Here is an 18,388-nt window from a genome sequence, read left to right on the forward strand (position 1 = left end):
CTATCGCAATTCGTTTCTAATGTTACTAAAAATCAACGTAGTTTAATGTTAAAGAATCCAGACTATTAGGGTTACCAGATTATTTACTAAAAAAAATATTAAACGAGTATATATGTGCATATGAATATATGAATATAAATATTATACAAACACATATTCATAAGTGTAGATACGTAAATATACACATATATGTATATCCAGTACATCAGTTGATTTGGATTTGTTTTGCAATTCTCTTCGTAGGTGTCCCCTATGAGAACATGGATGAAAAGAGAAGGAACAACATGACAAATATGTAGAATTAATAATCATCATCATTTTTCATTTATCATGCCGGTGCGATTTGCAATTTATTCTTCAATAGAAATGAAATGGAAAGGGTCAATATTTTATGCACGCCATTTTTGTGTTGCATTGTTAACTTATGCAGTCAAAAACTACTGGAAACAATGACCAGTGCTTTTCTGTATGTTTTTGTGAATTAAATACCAACTTAAAAAAAAACAATCTTTTTAGACTCATGCATGAACTATTTGTTTTATTTAGATGAAAAAATACGTATCTGGATTTGAAATGTGTCAAATCGTCATGTCAAATTAAAATGAGTTTCTTTTATTATATTTTTTATCCAATTTGTCAAGCTGCATTTCAGAAGGGAAAGAGGTTCACATTCTTATTCTTAAAATATAAAACAAACAAAAATACACATTCTTTCAAAGCACTGTACCAATTAATGAAATTATTACAACAAACTCAAATTATTATGTAAACTTTAGAAACGAAGCGAAGACTAGAATAGTCTAGAGGAAAAAACAATAATGACAATGTTATAAATATGAAAATAAAGGTAGATTATGGCATGAAACAAAGCAGAAATGTTAAGAGGAAATGTTGCAGTTGTCTGTTTTACAAAAATAACTAATTTACCAAAAATAAAATCTCATGGAGAAAAAGGCAAGTTTCACAGGAAAATCAGCCCAAATATTATAAGAGCAAAAGATTCACAAATATCGTAAATGAAGGAGAAACACATACACATTAAGATAATAAAATTCAAACATTATGAGAAAAAAAAAGTCTGTGAGCAGGCAAACATGGCTTTGCACAGTATATTAAGCATTGAAATGAGTGAACAAATGAAAATAAATATTTGAAAAATAACTCAACTAAGAATTCAAATCAAACCAGTGTAAAGACTTCAGTTTGGTTGACCATAACCCGTTCTATAACACAAAACACCTTCAAATGGTCCACTGAGCGGTGGTTTGTCTATACAGCATGTGCCCTGAGATTTGCTGGCAACCAGTCAAGCAATATTGACCCTGGATCCAGTTTTAGACCATGTGTCAAAAAGGCCGAGGTTGTCCTCTTTTATCTTTTCGAATTTAGCCCAATAGGGATATTAGCGCAATAGAAAATGGACGGGTATTTTACTAAAATGGCCGCCAGCGCAGTAAAAGCACTTAAGTTGGAGTCGTGCGCAATGACTGAGTGAAAATCTCGTTTCTTTAGCTGTTAATGTCTTCCAGCACAAACACATGACATTGCCTTTTAGCAACCTGGTCCGGTGAAACGAGGCTTTGCTGTGGACTGGCATAGGGGGAACTGATGAATGGACCCTCCATCATACTGCCCGTCCTGAAAAGCCAGTCAGCATTAGGAAAAAGAGTTTCTAAAGTCTCCCGAAAATTACAACGGCTAACTACATTGCAACCTGCTGATTAGCCCCTAAAGTTTAAGTTTTCACTTAAAAATCTTAACATTAGCCGCTAGCATTAGCCACTAAGTAGCAGTAGCCACTAACTGGCTCGACGCTAAATGAGTCATTGCCTGTTTTAAAAAAAAATGTTTCATAAATTACTTGAAAACCTTCCTGTTAGTTGCTAGAGTTAGCATCTAAATAGCAGTAGCAGCTAGCTACCGAGCCGTTGTGGCAACTTTTTCAGCTATTCATTGATTTTACTTTATACTAAGTATGTTTCATACCACTTCTTTTTGGACTAATACCAATTCAATTATTCACTCTTAAGTACTTGCCAGTATTGATACAGAGTGCCACTAGTACTTTATACTGTACATATGCTGGTTGACTTCTTTTCGCACTTTTTAACAGTGAATGCAATGGAAAGCCGTAACTGTTAAGTTGCAGTTAACCATCTAGCCGCTGACTGGTTAGCCGCTAAATTAGATGTCGCTTGGCCACTTGTTATCCATATAAAAATGTTAGTTGCTAAGTAGTGTTAGCATCTTGCGCGGTCCTCCATACCTGACGTGTTGTGGTCTGGAAGGCGGCGGCTGGTGGGAGAAGCTCAGTGATCGTGACACGCTGCCGGCCGAGGGTGGCGCGCGCCGCTGGGGTGACCGGGGCTCCTCGGGTGGCGCCGTGAACTGGAGCTTCATTTTCATGTGCTGGCTTAACTGAGGTGTAAGGGAGGCAGCAAAAAAACAACAACAACAAAAAATCATCCTTTAGATGCTTGCTGAGCTGAAGTCTCAAGATTTGATAACGTCACATGATTTTAACGCCAAGGCTTTTGACATGCATTATTAGTGGATTAAATATTTTAGGTTTATGCTTTTTTTTAAATCTATTGTTTTATTTATATTTATGTACAACAAAATACGTTAGAAGTAAAATTAAGTGAAAATGTGAAAATAGCACCTGTACAAATGTTTAATTTTTTTTATAAATAAAATAGAATTATTAATGTATGACAGTTGTTAACAATTAGCACTTTTATGGCTGTTGTGAAATAGGAAAATATCAAATTAAGTGTAATGTTTTATTTGTAGAATTAAATGTTTAACAAATATAAAATAAAATAAAATGGCCATATCACAGTATTAAAGCAATGTATAAAATTATATTTCAAATGATCACTTATGGACATGGAAAAAAAAATAAATGGAAGTTTCTATTAAATATACTTTAGTTTAGGTTATTTCTTGAAGTAGTACAATTTCTAAGCAAAATACAACATTTTACTGGATGAATTTATGAAATTGTTTTGCAGTGAAGTTTGCAGTGAGTTATGTTTATAAAATGTAAAATGTTAAATTTTATAGAATTGTATTGAAAATTTAAAAAATAACACTTTTGGCAACTGTATAAGGAAAGAAATTGTTCCTTCTAATTAGCATGTCTGAGAAGCATTTTGAAAGAAAGCACATTACAATGACGAATTACAATATGTAAATTTTGTGATGAAAAAAATCTCAGTTGTAAAATAAATAGAAATGAGGTATAGCTAGAAAATGAAAAAAAAAATGATGAAACAGCTGACAATGCAAACGTTGTGGTTCGCTGGCACCCTACCTCAAAGATTCCCGTTCCAAGGATCTGGAAGGTGATAGTAAAAGAGACGCTGGCGCCTTTCTTACAACGTCCCAGGTTTCTGAAGGGAGACTGGCACACCACCGCCTTCCCCTCGGCGTCCCGGCGGCTTTCTTCTGCGTGAGGCGGATGAGCGGAGGACAGAAAGGAAGTCAGTTCCCGGATGAGACGAGGCAACATGGCGGGAGAACTCACCCTGAAAATTCCAGCGCAGCCGAACGGACAGGAAGTCGCGCAGGTTGTTGACCAGGGTGTACTTGACTGGGAAGCTCTCGTGAGGCCTGACGGCGCTTGGACAGGAAGCTGTCATCACCAGCCGAGGACAATTCAAGCGGATGCTGGGGAGTGCGTAAAAAGTGGCGATGTGCCTGGGGAGAAAATAAAGGAATGTCAGCCATGTCACCAGGCGGCGCACGATAATGGAGTGGTCACCTCGCGTGGGGGAGTGTTGACGTCCGCCATTGTAACACAGCAATCAGTGGGACTTCCAAACCCTACACAAAACATCCAAAAAGACATCACTCACAAAAAAAAAAAAAAAAGCTGCCAATATTCAGTCTTTTCAGGTGACATTTCAAGCTACAACACAAAATATACACGTGAGGTGCAGGTGACATATTTTGGAGACTACGGCGCCCTTAAAATTCTTTATTATAAATTGACAGTGCGCCTTATGATCTGGTGCGGCTTTAGCCTCTCACTTCACTGGAGTGCTGGTCATCTTTGTCCTGGAGATGCAGCCGGAACAAAAAGTTGTGCTCCTCTAGGGTGCGCAGCGTGCTCGGGAGACGCGACCACTCGCTGTCCACGCGGTAAAACGAAGCTGTGGTCACTTCAGCTGATTGATGGCTGCAGTAATGTCAGATATGGAAAAAAATCAACCAAAAAAGAAAAAAAAACACCATGAAATGGCCATTTTTTTATTTTATTTTTTTTTATGGGCAACCTTTTTATTCGCTTCAATACAGAGACCCGATGCACTTACCAGACATTGTCAACGATCAAAACAGAACCGTCCGGCATCATGGGGAGGTAGGACGAGTTGTAGTTGGGAAGGATCCTCACGTCTGTGATGCAAAGCTCCTCCCGAGAGCCGCCGTTCAGAACTGAGGGTGAGAGGGCGGGGCCGTCAAAGCCGGAAGCCTCGCCATGCGACGCGCGGGTTGGCAACGCGTGCCTGACCTTTGAGGAACGTCAGGTGTTTTCCAGAGACGGTCAGCTGCTGACACCCGACGCTGGGGGGCGGCAGAACATTCAATGTGGCGCTGACTGGGGGAGGAGGAGGAGGCCACAGGTCAAAAGTTACAAGTGACTTAATAGCGTTTAAGAGCACAAATATATATATCAATCCAAACTGAATATTGGTATATTCTACTTCAATGATCCTCTGTGTTTTAAATTCATACTGTATGCTGCTTATTTTTATTTTACAATTAGGTGAAACCGGATCATTTCTCACAGCGCACAGTGGACGGTTCGTCGCTATACTTTGCAGCACTCGTACCCTGTGCCTTGAATTTGTTGAGATCCTCCCGGAAAGTGCGTGCAGGCGAGCGGAGCTGCATGAGACCGAGGTAGCCGTGTTCCCTCACCTCCAGCTGGTCTTCATCCTGCTCCCACATGCTCACCACTATCTGGTAAAAGCACAGCAGACATGAAACGCGATGCAAAATGGTGGCCGTGCATCAAGTGACTCAGAAAAAAACCATTATGGCGCGGCGCAACATTATGACTTAATTTCATAAAATCCAACATTTTTTTTTTTTTTGTATCCTTAACAGATTTTTTTAAATTGTCAAATATTATTTCTTTCTTTGTCCAAGAACACATTTTCCTCATTACATTAAACAATTTTGTCCCTGATATGTAGTAATAAAATACAGACTTGCATTATTGTGACACCAAAATGTTGTTTTCTCAGATGAAATCTTGCAGGAGAAAAAAAATAAATTAGTTCATAAAATTATGTTTTTCGTATTGTGTATTTTCTTTTAACAATGAAACAGTCCGCCCCCATAATGTCTTTGTCCTAAAAAAATAATAATAATAACAATAATAGTATATTTTCTTGTTATATCATGTCTCATTGCTGGAAGTTTTTCAATTTTGTGTCTTTCCACCCAATAAAAGTTATTCATTTAAAGGTGGGAATTGGCAAATATACCTCGGCTTGGATTGTATTGACCGCGAGCTTGTCCAGAGTAACTGTAAGACGGAAGGAAATCTGTTCTTCTGATAATGGCGTCGACTGCAAGACAAGCAGAGCACAAAATGTCACCCTTGAATTCAGAGACTGCAATGCCCTCGCAATGTGCGCAAGGAGAGCCACGGTTGCCAGTGCACTTTCAGATTTATAGAACGGGATGACAATGCAAATCATCGTTGTTCTGTGAAAAACACTTATGTCCATTTATTTTCAGAATTGTTTATTATTATGTGAATTAAATGGTCTGTGTTACAAACACAAATTAGACATTTTGTCGTTTTTCACAGGACAGGGACAAAATGCAAAATAAGAACACTCACAAGGAGCTGCAGTAAGGCACGACTCACACGTGGGCCGCGGCTACGCCCCTTAAAGGTACACATTCAACACTCAAATGCTGCAGCACTTACAGTAATTACACTTGATATTTTTTAACGGTAAACGGCGCCACCGGGTGGAAGGAAATGGAACTTACCTTTACCGGTTCTATCCTATGACGTGCATTGTTGTGGTTGAGAACCGGGCAACACTCTACGAACGTCCGAATGGCGCTGTTACTTCTTCTACGGTGCCCATCCAAAATGTCACCCTGGTCCTCCTCCGCGTCCCCTTCTTCTTCTACGCTCGTATTCAAGTGAAGCCGGCTGTCGTCGAGCTGGGCGCTAACGGTCGCCACAGCGAACAAGTCGCCCATTGGCTTTGCCCTTAACAAACGACCTTTCCGCAGCACCACAAGAAAATGGACGGTCTCCCCGAGGTAAAAGTAAGTTCTCTGCCGAAGAACGTCACAGTCCGCCGGGTCGGCCGCCTCCCCCGCGGCGGGAAAATACACAGTGTGTTCAAACAGCGACTCCATGGCTGTCGAAAACGTTACGCTAACTAACCATATGTCGCCATGTAAACAAACAGGGGAACGTGGACGTAGTCAAAGGCGGACATGCGACCACGACGTGCGTACCGAAAATGCCGCTGGGCGTAGAAACAAAAAAAGTCCGCAGTTAGTTAGTTCGCATTTGATGCTTATTTGGGGGGTAAAAAGTAGAGCGTTTTAATCGATGCGGCTTTTCAGGGGTTGAAGTTTGTAGCAGACCAAAGTAATCGATCGACGAGTGCCCCTGAGCTGATTGGTCGAAGTTGGCTATTACTGTACTTTGTGGGGAAAAAAATATTTAAATATATATATTTAAAATAATATCGCACACATTAGATTAAGTTCATATAGCAAACAAAAATGGCTAAATATTTTTTTTCAAAATGTTTGACATTCGTTCCCTTAATATTAAAATGCTTTTTATGCATTAATTCATATTTCTCATGCGACGGATTTTTGATCATATCACAACTTTGTTTTCATAACATTGCGACTGTTTTATTATAGTGTAACTACTTTGTTGGTAGTGTTTCACTCACGTTACATTTTTAATCAAATGGGGCATTTTTACATTTTTTTTTCTCAGAGTGTTACAACTTTCTTATTGTAATGTGACTACTTTTTTTCCTAAATAAAACTATTGTATGCTAATTTACAACTTTTTATTTTTAACCTAAAAATAATTGTAACTAGTCATTCCATTGAACATTTTTTTCATCAAGTTACACATTTTTCTCATAACAATGTCACTATTTTATTGTATTAAACACTTTTTATTCATTTTTAATAAAGAAAAATAGCAGTACTCGCTGTATGAAAATAAATTCTCATTGAAAAAGAACATGGAAATAAACTGCTTTTATAATGTGTTTATGACTCTATGTCCTGTAACATTCATGTGTTGGTTGTTTGCCTTTTAGGGGCGTGATATAGTGAATGACATCAGCTGGCGTCCATTTGGCGTGTGAGCGTCTGGATGTCAATCGTGGCCTTTGGCACCTCTGTGAGTGTTCTCATTTTGTATTGATGGGATGGCTCGTCAATAAATGGCTGAAAGTGCATGAGCAACTCCGGTTCTCTCTCCTTATCTCTCATTCTTTCCGTATGTGTGTGTGTGTGTATATATATTTATATATATATATATTTATATATAATATCCTGAAAATTTTGTCGTCTTTTACCGTATTTTATAAACGAATAATATGCAAATCAATATATTTCAAGGTTTTATTTCTTTGGGTTTTGCTGATCAGGTCTTACAGCGGAAAAAAATAAAATTAAATCAGTTACATATTTAGGTCATATATATATATATATATATTTATTCAAAATAGCCACTTTATCGTCATCGAGATACAATAAAAAAAAAAAGGACTTCATTCATATTTACTCACTTAGGTACTGTCAATACTTTTAATTTCACATAAACGGAGCTAAAATTCACATCTGGTGGTTCATTATTGTTACTTGATGTGGAGTAGATGTCCATGTCGAACAGAGAAAGTTAAGTCGCAACCCTGTTGTCTGTTTCTGGTTTTTATTTCATGGACTTGAACACTAAAGTTATTGTCAACTCAAATATTCAGGAGTCCGGTGACAAATTATCAATGGACGCATTGTTGGGTCTGGTAAACCATGCAGTGGTACAAAAAGAGAGAGAGGGTGAGATAGAGGGAGAGAGAGAGAAAAGAAAAGAAAAAAAAAAAAAGACAAGTGCCACATGATTTGGCTTCTCTGGTGGCGATGTATTCCTCAAATAGTGGCCAAGGGAATTTATTTAGTGCAGAGTGCTGGGTGTTAATTCCAGAAAAGGCCTTCATTCGTACCAAAGCATTTTTTGAATATTTAACATCAGACCGTAAAAATAAATACTCATCAATAAAATAACATGTCTACTTTAATAAATAATTAAAAAAGGCTGATTATTTGTTTGTGGCATTAATAGAGGCACGGTGTTTAAAAAAATAATAAATAAACAGACGGCCACTGTTTGAGGAATTTTTGGTATACATCTCTGGATAAGATTCCTAAAAATGTCTCACAAGAATTTACTTTGCAGAGGGAAATTGAATAAAAGGCTTCATCTGTATTATTGTTGTCATCATTTGATGAATAAAAGCATGACGATTCTTCAAATAATCTCAGAAAAAGATGTGAACGTTCCAGTCATTCATCTTGCTTCACTGCTTCTACATTCTTGCAGCCATTGATGTGCAACTCAGGAAGTACTCCATTCCAGTCTGACAAAGTACCTTTCAAAGTATACTCCAAGTACCTTTTCAAGCATGTATGAATACACAAAAGGGGACAGTAACGGGAAAAGCCTGGAACCTTTTTGAAGTCTAACAAAAGTACTGGCCCGGTCTGCAATGAAACAAAAAGTCAAAAGAAATTACTAGAAAAAGTTGTATTTTTGGGGGGGGGGGCAAAAACTGCATCATTTAGCCAAATAAAAATATTAGCTTATGATGAATTTTGTCTCGTAATATTGCAAATCTTTTGTCGTAAAAACCTTTTCCGCTCCACTTTTACACTTGCTGAAATAAGATTTTTTTTCTCCTGTTACGTCTGAATTTCCTGTAGCAGTATGACTTTTCGCCCCGTAATACTTGATCTTCATTCTCTCAAAATTCAAATTAAAATCAGTTCTCGCGACATCCTGTAACTCTGTGACTTTGCCTGTATATTTTCCATGTTTTTTCCTTTAACTATATGACTTTTTTTTTTTTGTTTTGGCCTTTGTCTGAAAATGTTTTTTTTTACTCGCACAATACTTTCTCTTTTTCTTGCAAAACTAGGAATTTTTTTCTCTCAACATCGCAGCTTTCTTCCAATATAGCTAATGGCTATTTTTCTTATAATACTTGATTGTTGCAAAATTTACCCCCCAAAAAAAAGGCGATTCTTGTAATATTTCAGTTTTCGTAACCTTAACATCAGATGAGTTAATTCTGACTTTATTTGCGTAAAATTACAACTTCATCCAGTAACCGGACAATGTTTTCTTTTTCCTTGTAAGAATGTGACGTTTCTCCCATAAAACTGCAACTTTTTCTGGTAACTTTCCGACTCTCCTCGCAATACTGCGACTTCATTCACAAAAAAACAGGCAAGTTTTCTTCTTTTTTCTCGCAAAATGACAACATTTTTCTTGCGACACCACCACCCAATTGACTTTTTTCTCACGACTTGACATTACTTCGTCCGTGTGGCCTCAATGCACTCATCCGTAGGTCCTTTGATTGAAGAAAACAGTCTTGCAGTTGCCCGCGTCCAAAAGCAAACGGGTAGAAAGTGGAAGTACAATGAAAAGGTTTTGTCCAAGCAGTCTTCTTAAACCGCTGGCCGCTTCCTCGTCCTCGCCGCGGACTCGTTGCGGTTGCGGCTCAGTATGCGACCTCCGTCCCAATCCCGAGGCCCCTCGTCCCCTGTCCTCCCTCCCGGGTCCCGCCCCTTTTCCCCTGTCCTGGATGGGTCTTGCTTGAAAAAAGACCTATCAGAGGCTAACATTGGGCTCTGCTGCCCCGGCGGGGCTTGCGGCAATTGCGCCCGCGGGAATTGTTTGGCGTCCAACGCATCTTTGTACTGGATCTCGGGGCGGATCATCCTCAGGCAGGCCATCTTGGTGCCGTTGTCCAGTCCCGGCTGCAGCTCGTAGCCCAGAATTTTCACTAAGCCGCTCTGGAAGGGCCTGATGGTTTTGTCTCGGATGCGGTGAGCCTCCACGGGCTTGCCGCCGTCCCGCAGGCAGGCCCCGGCGAGGGCTTTGCGCCGGCTCCGCAGGAGAGCCACTTCCTCCTCCATCCGGGCGGCGCCGAACGCCGCCACTTCCCGCCAAAAGGTCCGGTTAAAGGCTCGATACAAGTGCCAGTCCAAAGCGTTCCACTGGCGCAGCTTTTCCCGCTGCTCCTCCGTGAGGACCAGATTGGGCGGCGCTTTGGCTGGTGAGCGCCCGCCCCTGACTTTGCCCACCCAACCGTCGGCCAAAGCGGCGGCGCCTCCGCCGTCCGGCTTCTGCTGCCGCGCGTTGAGGCTGAACGACACGACGGCGTCCAGCGGCCAGCACAGGGCGTGCCGCAGGAGGATCATGGACTGGTCGAAGAACTCAGACACCAGGACCAGCTTGAAGGTCCGACGCACCGCGGCCTCGCCGCGCCGCGCCAGAACCTCTGAGAAGTTGGCGTTGTGGTCCATGCCGAAGTCGAACCACAGCAAGTTGCGGGCGTAGTGGTTGTTGCGGGCGCGGGGGTCGTAGTACTTGCCGGGATCGTCCGCAAAGTCGCCCAAGCCTTTGGCTTTCCGGAAGGCGGGCGCCACTTCTTTATAATAAGCGAAGGACGACTCGGCCAGAGCAACGGGGTCCCTGATGATGGAGAAGTAGAAGGTGTCTGCAGGCATCACCTTCTCCACCTACGAGAACACCAAAGACGGAAATCCTCAAAATTCCGACTTTTTTCCCGCAAGATTACGACATTTTCTCTTTATAACCCGTGATGCGTCTTTTATCTGGTAACATTTCATCTTTGAATGAATCATGAATTCCAACTTTCTTTCTCAGACATTACGAGTTTTTCCAATAGTGTTTCATTTTCATGTGTTGGTTTGATTGAATTTTTCTTACATTATGATTTTTTTCTGGTTAAATTTCAGCCTGTATAAAATATTATAATTATATATAATTCTGAAATATTAAATATTGGGATGTTTTTCTATTACCATTATGACTTTTGATCTACTTTTTTTTTTTTTTTTTGCAACTTTCAAACGTTTCATTTTCTCGGGTTACGTTAATTTAACTTTTCTTGAAACATTACAATGTTTTTCTGGTAAAATTAGAGTTTTCTCCAAATATGTTTTTTTTTTAATTACTTTTTATCGCCACAATGATTTATTTTTCCTCATAAAACGTCATTATCTCTGGTTGCATTATGCCTTTCCCCCCAACCCTTAGTTTTCTCCTCATAACACATTTACTTTTTCCGACCCTCTCACGTGCTCACCTCTGCTTTATGAAATCTCATGTGATTGCCCATGATGTGGAACTCGAGGACTCGAGGGCCGCGGTAACCTTTGACCCTGTGCGCATTGAATGGCAACGGGTAGCCCAGCTGGTAGCCCAGCGGCAGTGCGAAGCGGAGGCCGCGCTCCTCCCCGAAACGGTAGAGCATGTTGAGCACGGTGCTGCTGGCCGTCTTGTGGGTTTTGAGGAACATGATGTGGGTGTGAGGCCGACAGGCGCCGAGAGACGGACCCTGGGCGTCAGGGGACGAGAAGATGGAATGGGCGGCTGGCTGGACGCTGCTGCAAAAGATGGAAACTCAAATCAACGAGGAAGAAAGCATATTTGTTCTTAGTTATCCCGCAATATTGCCACTTTTTTCTCACCGTGCAATTGTAAAATTTTAGTTCTGCAACAGTGTGACTTTCTTAAAATGGTCTAAAAATGACGCATTTTTACTGGCGAGGGCGAGATTTATTTCCCGCAATGTGTTCTTTAAACACTGCAGATTTTTTTTTCTCGTAACATTACGATTTTTTCCCCCCCTTTTCTCTCCAGATTACGACTTTGTTCCAGCAACAATTTGACTAATAGAAAAAAAAATAAGAAAAATCCCTATTTACCTTTTGCTGAAGATAATTCCCAGCAGTTGTCCGGCGAAAGCTATGGCCACGAAGAGCAGCAGAGCTTTCCACATCCAAATCGGGCCCAGCCTGCCGCACACCAGCCCTCGCAACATCCTGCCACATGCGCGACGGAATCAACCCAATGACTCGACAAGACATTTGGGACATTTTCCACTTCAACAACTTTCATTTCTTGTTACATTTAGACTTTATTGTCTTGTAATGTGACAACTTCTTTTCTTGCAATTACACATTATTCTCATAGCGTTGCGACTTTTTTGCTTGTTACGATTACTTCCTCGCATTCTGATGTTATTCGCGACTTTTTCTTATTTTTCCACTCTGTGCAATTGTGGTAACATTCTGACTTTTTCTTCAATATCACAACATTATCAAAACGTCACTACCTTTTTCTTGTTACATTCCATTTTTTGCCCCTCACACTATTCCAACCTTGTTCTTGAACTACTGCGACTGTATTGGTAACATTATGGCTATTTTCACACAATATTAAAACCTTTTCCTCAAGGATTTTTAAAGAATTCCACCTCTTTCCCCACCAATTAGGATTTTATTTTTACAATACTACAAATGAATTCTGAGCGCATTCTTTATGTGTCACATTGTATTTTTTTCCTCCTGACATTCATTTTGTTGCAAAATATTGACTTTTTCCCCCCACAATATTACTCCAGTGAGATTGCAACATCACGACTTCTTTTTTTCTTGTAATTCGACTCTCATAGCATCCTGATATTTTCTCGCAGCACCGCAACATTTTTTTCTCTAAAATTCAACAGATGCAACAAATATTACAGGACTCTTGAAAATATATGCTCGATGGGACGGATTTAAAAACGTAGCGAGCCATTCTTTGTCAACCTCAGTTATAAACCCAAAAAAAAAAAGAAAGAAATGAAAAACGAGAAAGGCCTTTGCGTGTGAAGGAGGAGGGAAGGATCCCCCACACCCCACCCCCGCTATCTCTGCGTTTATTTCCCTACACAATCCCCGCAAAGCAATTCCGCCGGTTTTTCTCAATCTGCACCGTTTTCGCAGAAAGCGAACGCTACCTGGCTCTCCGTTTGAAAAGCATCGCTGTGTCCCCGGACCGGTATCGGCGGCGGCGGCGGCGGTGTTGTTCGTGTGCAGCCGCCGGGCGCTCGGAACATCTCGCTGCGGGAATGAAGTAAACCGGGCCGGGGCTGGGATTCGGATAGGGAGCGAGGGCCACAGACGTCGTAGGCTTTGCGCTTTTTTTATCTCCTCGAGCTGCTTAATTGTGCACGCAAGAGAGATGAGCTGGCGGCGCGCGAGCGAGACAAAAGATGCCAGAAGACTTCCGCTTACTTACAAAATAAAAGCTTGTCGAAGGTGAGAAGCACATCCGGTCACTTCCAAAATAAAACCAAGTCTGGCCAGTTCATTTCCCCCCCTCAATGTTTAAGAAATGCAATAATAACAATGTTTTCAAGCGATTGAATTCGTTTTTTTAATCCACAATTAATTTTTCTACTACTATTTCTGTGAAGCTCATAACGGGTATTTACTTGAATAATATCATGTAACGTAATATCACCAAATATAAACGGTGTCATCTTCACAGGCATTTTTCTTTTCTATTCTATACAGTACATTTAGTTGTACCCACAAGCACCACCTTCCAGCAGTGTGGGTTTGCAAGGCCCAGTGGTAACTTGAGCAGGGTGCTTTTTTCTGGGATGAAGTGCTAAAGATGTTCACCTAATGTGGTACAGTGTTTGAATTTGGCTTTGCAAGACATGCAGATTCTTTTTGAAGTAAATAAAACGGAGTTAACTGAGTTAAAATATCTAATTGCGTTAAAAAATATAAATTAATCTCGAGTAATTGCTTTAATTTTGACAGCACTAAATAATATATAATTTTGTAACTTCCGCTTAATGACTTCTGTAAGCAGAACGTATGTCATTTCCAAAACACACACACTCTCTCTCTCTCTCTCTCTCTCTCTCTCTCTCTCTATATATATATATATATATATATATATATATATATATATATATATATATATATATATATATATATATATATATATATATATATATATATATATATATATATATATATATATATATATATATATGCACACAGTGGTACCTTGAGATACAATTTTAATTCGTCCCAGAACAATCGTTGCATGTCAAAAAAGTTGTATGTCAAATAAAAATTTCCCATATTAATACATGTAATATGTATTAATGCATTCCAGCGCTATAAAACCACCCCAGAAATCAGTTAAATAACATTTAATCTAAACAATTTGTATAGAAATAACCGAGTAATAACACACATAATTATAAAAAACGTAAGATAATGTTAATAAAATCAATAGAAAAACTAATTTTATTTACCTCAGTGACGCTTCTTTATGTCTTTATGAAGTTTGTATCTCAAGGTACCACTGTATATATATATATATATATATATATATATATATATATATATATATATATATACATACACGGGGAATGATCGCAAGGGAATGAACGTCCTAATATACGATTTTTTTTAGATACGAAAGGAAATATTCATGAATTTATGTCCTAACATACGACGGAAAACTTTGAGATACGAACGCGCCTGCCTGCTCTGTCTGTGGTGACGTCACACTGTCGGACTCTTGTTTGGTTGCTGACGCCTCACTGTTTACACACACGTCTTGTGATTCGTAGTGTTTTGTGCTGGTTTTTGTATTATTTTGGTAAATAATACGCGATTTTGTTTTTAACCATGGGTCCCAAAGATAAAGGTGGTGAGAAGAAAATGATCACAATGGAAATTAAACACGAAATTATTTCCAGGCATGAACGTGGGATTCGTATCGTCAATTTGGCAAAGGAATATGGTCGTAATCCTTCCACTACATCCACGATCATCAAACAGAAGGAAGACATAAAGAAGCGCAACATTATTTATGAATTACGTCCTGAAATACATGACGAGATGGAACGGCGACTGTTAATATGGATAAAGGAGAAGGAATTGGCTGGCGACACCGTTTCGGAAGCGATCATCTGTGAGAAAGTCAGCGACATTTTCAAAGACCTTAAGTGTGAAGCAGCCGAGACGGAGGGGAAATCATCGCAAGGGAGTGAAGAGTTAAAAGCCAGTCGTGGATGGTTTTAAAACTTTAAGAAACGAAGTGGTATTCGTTCCGTTATCCGGCATGGAGAAAAGCTGCCAAAAAAATTGGAATAAGTTTAGATTTTGTATACTGTACAAATGTCGAAATAAGTGTTGAAATGTTTTTGGGCTACGCAAGTAGAAACAAGTGTTGTAGTGTTTACGTATTATTAGTCCTCCTCCTGCACGCCGCAGCTCACCGTCACTGAGGTCAATAAAAATAGTTTTTCTATTGATTTTATTAACATTATCTTACGTTTTTTATAATTATGTGTGTAATTACTCGGTTATTTCTATACAAATTGTTTAGATTAAATGTTATTTAACTGATTTCTGGGGTGGTTTTATAGCGCTGGAATGCATTAATACATATTACATGTATTAATATGGGAAATTTTGATTTGACATACAACTTTTTTGACATACAACGATTGTTCTGGGACGAATTAAAATTGTATCTCAAGGTACCACTGTGTATATATAAGTCTAGTTTTAGCCGAGGGTACGCGTTTTTTTTTTAAGCCCTTATGGGAAAATTAATTTAATAAGGTTAAAAAAAATGTGAAAAAGATATCAAATTCCACAAATTATTTTTTCTTGTAATTTTTTTTTTCACTTGTGATACAACATGGAATGACTGCAACTTTTCTGACTTTGTGGCTTACATTAGAGCATTTCGGCCTGTACATTATTCAAGTGTATATTATACCAGAGCGGCGTTAACCTGTGCCCATTCAGTTCCTTGTGCAGGATCAGTCAAACAAGATTACTCGCAACCGTTGTGCCAAATGCCTCCACTCTAAGCTGATAAGTGGGGAATTAGAACGGGCCTTAAAGCAAGGCGCATGTATGGACAAGAAGCAACTAGAGCAACATTTGCTTCATGGAGCTGCAGGCTTTCCCCACATTTCAACTTGTCTATACTTGGCCCAAAAAAGTGTGTAACACAAAGCACTTGAAAGTAGGAGTCAACGCTTGCAATATCTCACAAAATTACCCGTGAAATTTCCACTGCTGGGTTATATTAAACACAAACACTTTTAATAGGACAGAAAGTTGCAAAAAATAAGATCCTTCACCCCCCAAAATAGTCTAATTGATTTGAAAATTGTATCCCTTCAAATCCTGGCATTAAGTTTTGAAGCAAGTAGATCACAGGTGCATGGATTCCTGTGCGTGAAGTTCGAGCTGAAGCCTGAGTGGAAGGCCAACCGGGCACGGGTGAAGGCGAGTTTGCAAGCTCCACCCTCGTGGTCGAAGATAGCCACACACCGAGCACTGCCTGACGACGTAAAAAATGCCGCAGAGGCAAAAGTCGATGAAGAATTTGTCTCACTGACACAAGTTAACAAACTGATAGACGCACTGACCAAAAAAGCTGCAGGAAATAAAAACAAAGCTTACACTTGACTCAAAAGGAAGTGAACAGATGATAATCAATGCAAATCTCTGCAGAGTAACGTCTACAAAGTCTGCAAAAGCTTGCTGGCAGTCGCAGGCAAAAAGGAATAGCTGGAGAACCAGTCAAGGAGGAACAAGTTGGTGTTTGACGGGATTCCAGAGGCACCAGAACAAACATGGCTGACAACAGAAGAAAATGTAAAAAAAAAAAAGATCCAGACTGAAAAGTTAAAGCTGCAGCAAGAAGTGGAAATAGAGAGAGCTCATCGCGTTGGCAAACAAAGAGGGGACAAACTGAGGCCTGTGGTAATTAAACTACTACCCCCCCGCCCGCACACCCAAAACCACATCATGAAAATAAACCAGATACTATTCAAGGACTAAACCAGTTTTTCATGACAAACGTATCAAATTCCCATCCCGCCGACGCACAATTAACACACGTAATTGCGCAATACAATGAAGCCGAACGAAATAATTTTCAATATATTGAGTGAGCAACAAAAATGAACAATACAACACTGTTGAACGTGCTGAGTGGACGACTGCTAAATTATATTAGTGACCACTTGCCAGTATTCATCATTTCTGACTGTAAACATAGCAAGCATAACCATGACAGGAAACTACAATCCAGCCGAATAAGAACTCAGGAGGCTATGGGAGATTTAAAAAACGATTTACTGAAAGAGAATTGGAATACAAAAAAAAAAAAAAGGGATTGACAAAGCTTATGATGACTTTCTTCAAATATTGAATTTAATATTTAATTAACTGGCTAATTAAACAATACAAAATAAAACCTGAGCAATAATAAATGCTTGCAAAAAGAAAAACACAATATAGGGAATTTATGGAATACAAAACTAAAGAAGCACAAAACAAATACAAGAAATATAAAAATAAGTTTTGAAAATATGTAAAAATTAATATTATACCAAACTATTAGAAAATGATAAATATGATATTAAAGGAATCTGGATTTTTTTTTCAACAATATCATTAGAAATAGTTTTAGAAAGCACAACCATCCACCTTATTTTATAGAAAAAGAATTAAACATGAATAATATGGATGACGTGAATAGATTGAATTGATTTTTTTTCGTCAGTGTTGGACTAAACCTGGCAAAGAAAATTCCTTATCTTGACGCAACAAACAATACTTATAGTGACTTAACTCATTCAATCCATTAGACGTATATTTACGTTTTCAAAATTGTAGTACCTGCCTCCCAAAGACGTATTTATTCGTCATAGCCTTTTTTTTTTTTTTTTTTTTTTGGGCGTCCTAGCTCCATGTTTTTATCTTTAGAACACAATATTCTGCAGGCCTTACAAAAACAGTAAAAAAAAACTGAGGGGGGGGGAAACGCTGTGATTGAGGTGTTTCCTCTCGTGAAAACGGCTGGGAATAAATTAGTTAATTGAAAGAAATCCAAGTTTAATGTTTCTTAAACCATTGTAAAAAAAAAAGAAGTCATTTATATTCGTTATTGGTTGCAAAGAAAACATATCTACTGATTGATGAAATTGATATGAAGATAGTGAAAAAGATGATTCTGCAAATATCCAAACCACTTATATTGCCAATTTCTCATTTCAAACAATTTCCAAGTACAATGCAAAAATCATTCCCACCTACAAAACTGGTTCTCACACACTAATGTGACCAATTTACTCACCTGCTCTTGGAATATTTTGCAAATGTGGGCTACGGCGCTGATCAATAAATCTGTTGCTCCTCATCTGCGCTGTCATGTCCTGTGTTATGTTGCTAGTATGTT

General features: G+C 39.1%; 3 protein-coding genes and 1 long non-coding RNA gene across 6 annotated transcripts in view; 2 read left to right on the forward strand and 2 right to left on the reverse strand.

Annotated features, from left to right (window-relative positions):
• Positions 1–606, forward strand: part of LOC148338822 (IgGFc-binding protein-like) — a 46,056-nt gene extending 45,450 nt beyond the window's left edge. Inside the window, exon 120 of the mRNA XM_088293507.1 lies at positions 244–606. Within this exon, the coding sequence (XP_088149633.1) occupies positions 244–299 (56 nt within the window). The 3' untranslated portion in view covers positions 300–606. The remainder of the gene's footprint in view (positions 1–243) is intronic.
• trappc14 (trafficking protein particle complex subunit 14) lies at positions 592–6,602 on the reverse strand. Its single transcript, XM_088294573.1, has 11 exons — positions 6,016–6,602; positions 5,499–5,582; positions 4,839–4,968; positions 4,517–4,603; positions 4,320–4,440; positions 4,036–4,183; positions 3,767–3,828; positions 3,530–3,702; positions 3,317–3,450; positions 2,267–2,418; positions 592–1,638 (listed from the first exon to the last, which is right to left on the reverse strand). Exons 1-11 carry the CDS (start codon positions 6,394–6,396, stop codon positions 1,509–1,511), a joined length of 1,602 nt encoding a protein of 533 aa, XP_088150699.1. The 5' UTR covers positions 6,397–6,602; the 3' UTR covers positions 592–1,508.
• Positions 6,028–12,646, forward strand: LOC148338824 (uncharacterized). Its single transcript, XR_015842935.1, has 3 exons — positions 6,028–6,303; positions 7,332–7,414; positions 11,969–12,646. It is a non-coding gene; the product is annotated as an uncharacterized LOC148338824 (long non-coding RNA).
• On the reverse strand, positions 7,932–18,384 carry gal3st4 (galactose-3-O-sulfotransferase 4). Of its 3 annotated transcripts, none has more exons than XM_088294576.1 (4): positions 18,287–18,384; positions 12,034–12,150; positions 11,412–11,712; positions 7,932–10,821 (listed from the first exon to the last, which is right to left on the reverse strand). In XM_088294576.1, the coding sequence occupies exons 2-4, from the start codon at positions 12,147–12,149 to the stop codon at positions 9,745–9,747; spliced, it is 1,494 nt and encodes a 497-aa protein (XP_088150702.1). In that variant the 5' UTR covers position 12,150; positions 18,287–18,384; the 3' UTR covers positions 7,932–9,744. The 3 variants fall into 3 exon arrangements, with proteins under 3 accessions (XP_088150702.1, XP_088150701.1, XP_088150700.1); XM_088294575.1 differs by lacking the exon at positions 18,287–18,384 and adding an exon at positions 13,110–13,386 and having other exon boundaries at positions 11,412–11,709; XM_088294574.1 differs by lacking the exon at positions 18,287–18,384 and adding an exon at positions 13,110–13,386.
• Between the last annotated feature and the right edge of the window lie 4 nt (positions 18,385–18,388).

This window comes from Idiotropiscis lumnitzeri, chromosome 4 (assembly GCF_059441095.1).
Source record: "Idiotropiscis lumnitzeri isolate Australia: NSW breed Sydney's pygmy pipehorse chromosome 4, RoL_Ilum_1.0, whole genome shotgun sequence".
NCBI lineage: Eukaryota > Metazoa > Chordata > Actinopteri > Syngnathiformes > Syngnathidae > Idiotropiscis > Idiotropiscis lumnitzeri.

Excerpts from the sequence above, each read along its gene's own strand:
- gal3st4 (XM_088294574.1), bottom strand. The coding sequence starts at position 13,132 with ATGCTTTTCAAACGGAGAGCCAG. Across the intron at positions 12,151-13,109 it reads CTTTTCAAACGGAGAGCCAG|GATGTTGCGAGGGCTGGTGT; the intron begins GTAGCGTTCGCT and ends CGCATGTGGCAG. Across the intron at positions 11,713-12,033 it reads GGAATTATCTTCAGCAAAAG|CAGCGTCCAGCCAGCCGCCC; the intron begins GTAAATAGGGAT and ends CATCTTTTGCAG.
- trappc14 (XM_088294573.1), bottom strand. The coding sequence starts at position 6,396 with ATGGAGTCGCTGTTTGAACACACTGTGTATTTTCCCGCCGCGGGGGAG. Across the intron at positions 3,829-4,035 it reads ATGACCAGCACTCCAGTGAA|GGTTTGGAAGTCCCACTGAT; the intron begins GTGAGAGGCTAA and ends TGTTTTGTGTAG. Across the intron at positions 1,639-2,266 it reads TCCAGACCACAACACGTCAG|GACGGGCAGTATGATGGAGG; the intron begins GTATGGAGGACC and ends CTGGCTTTTCAG.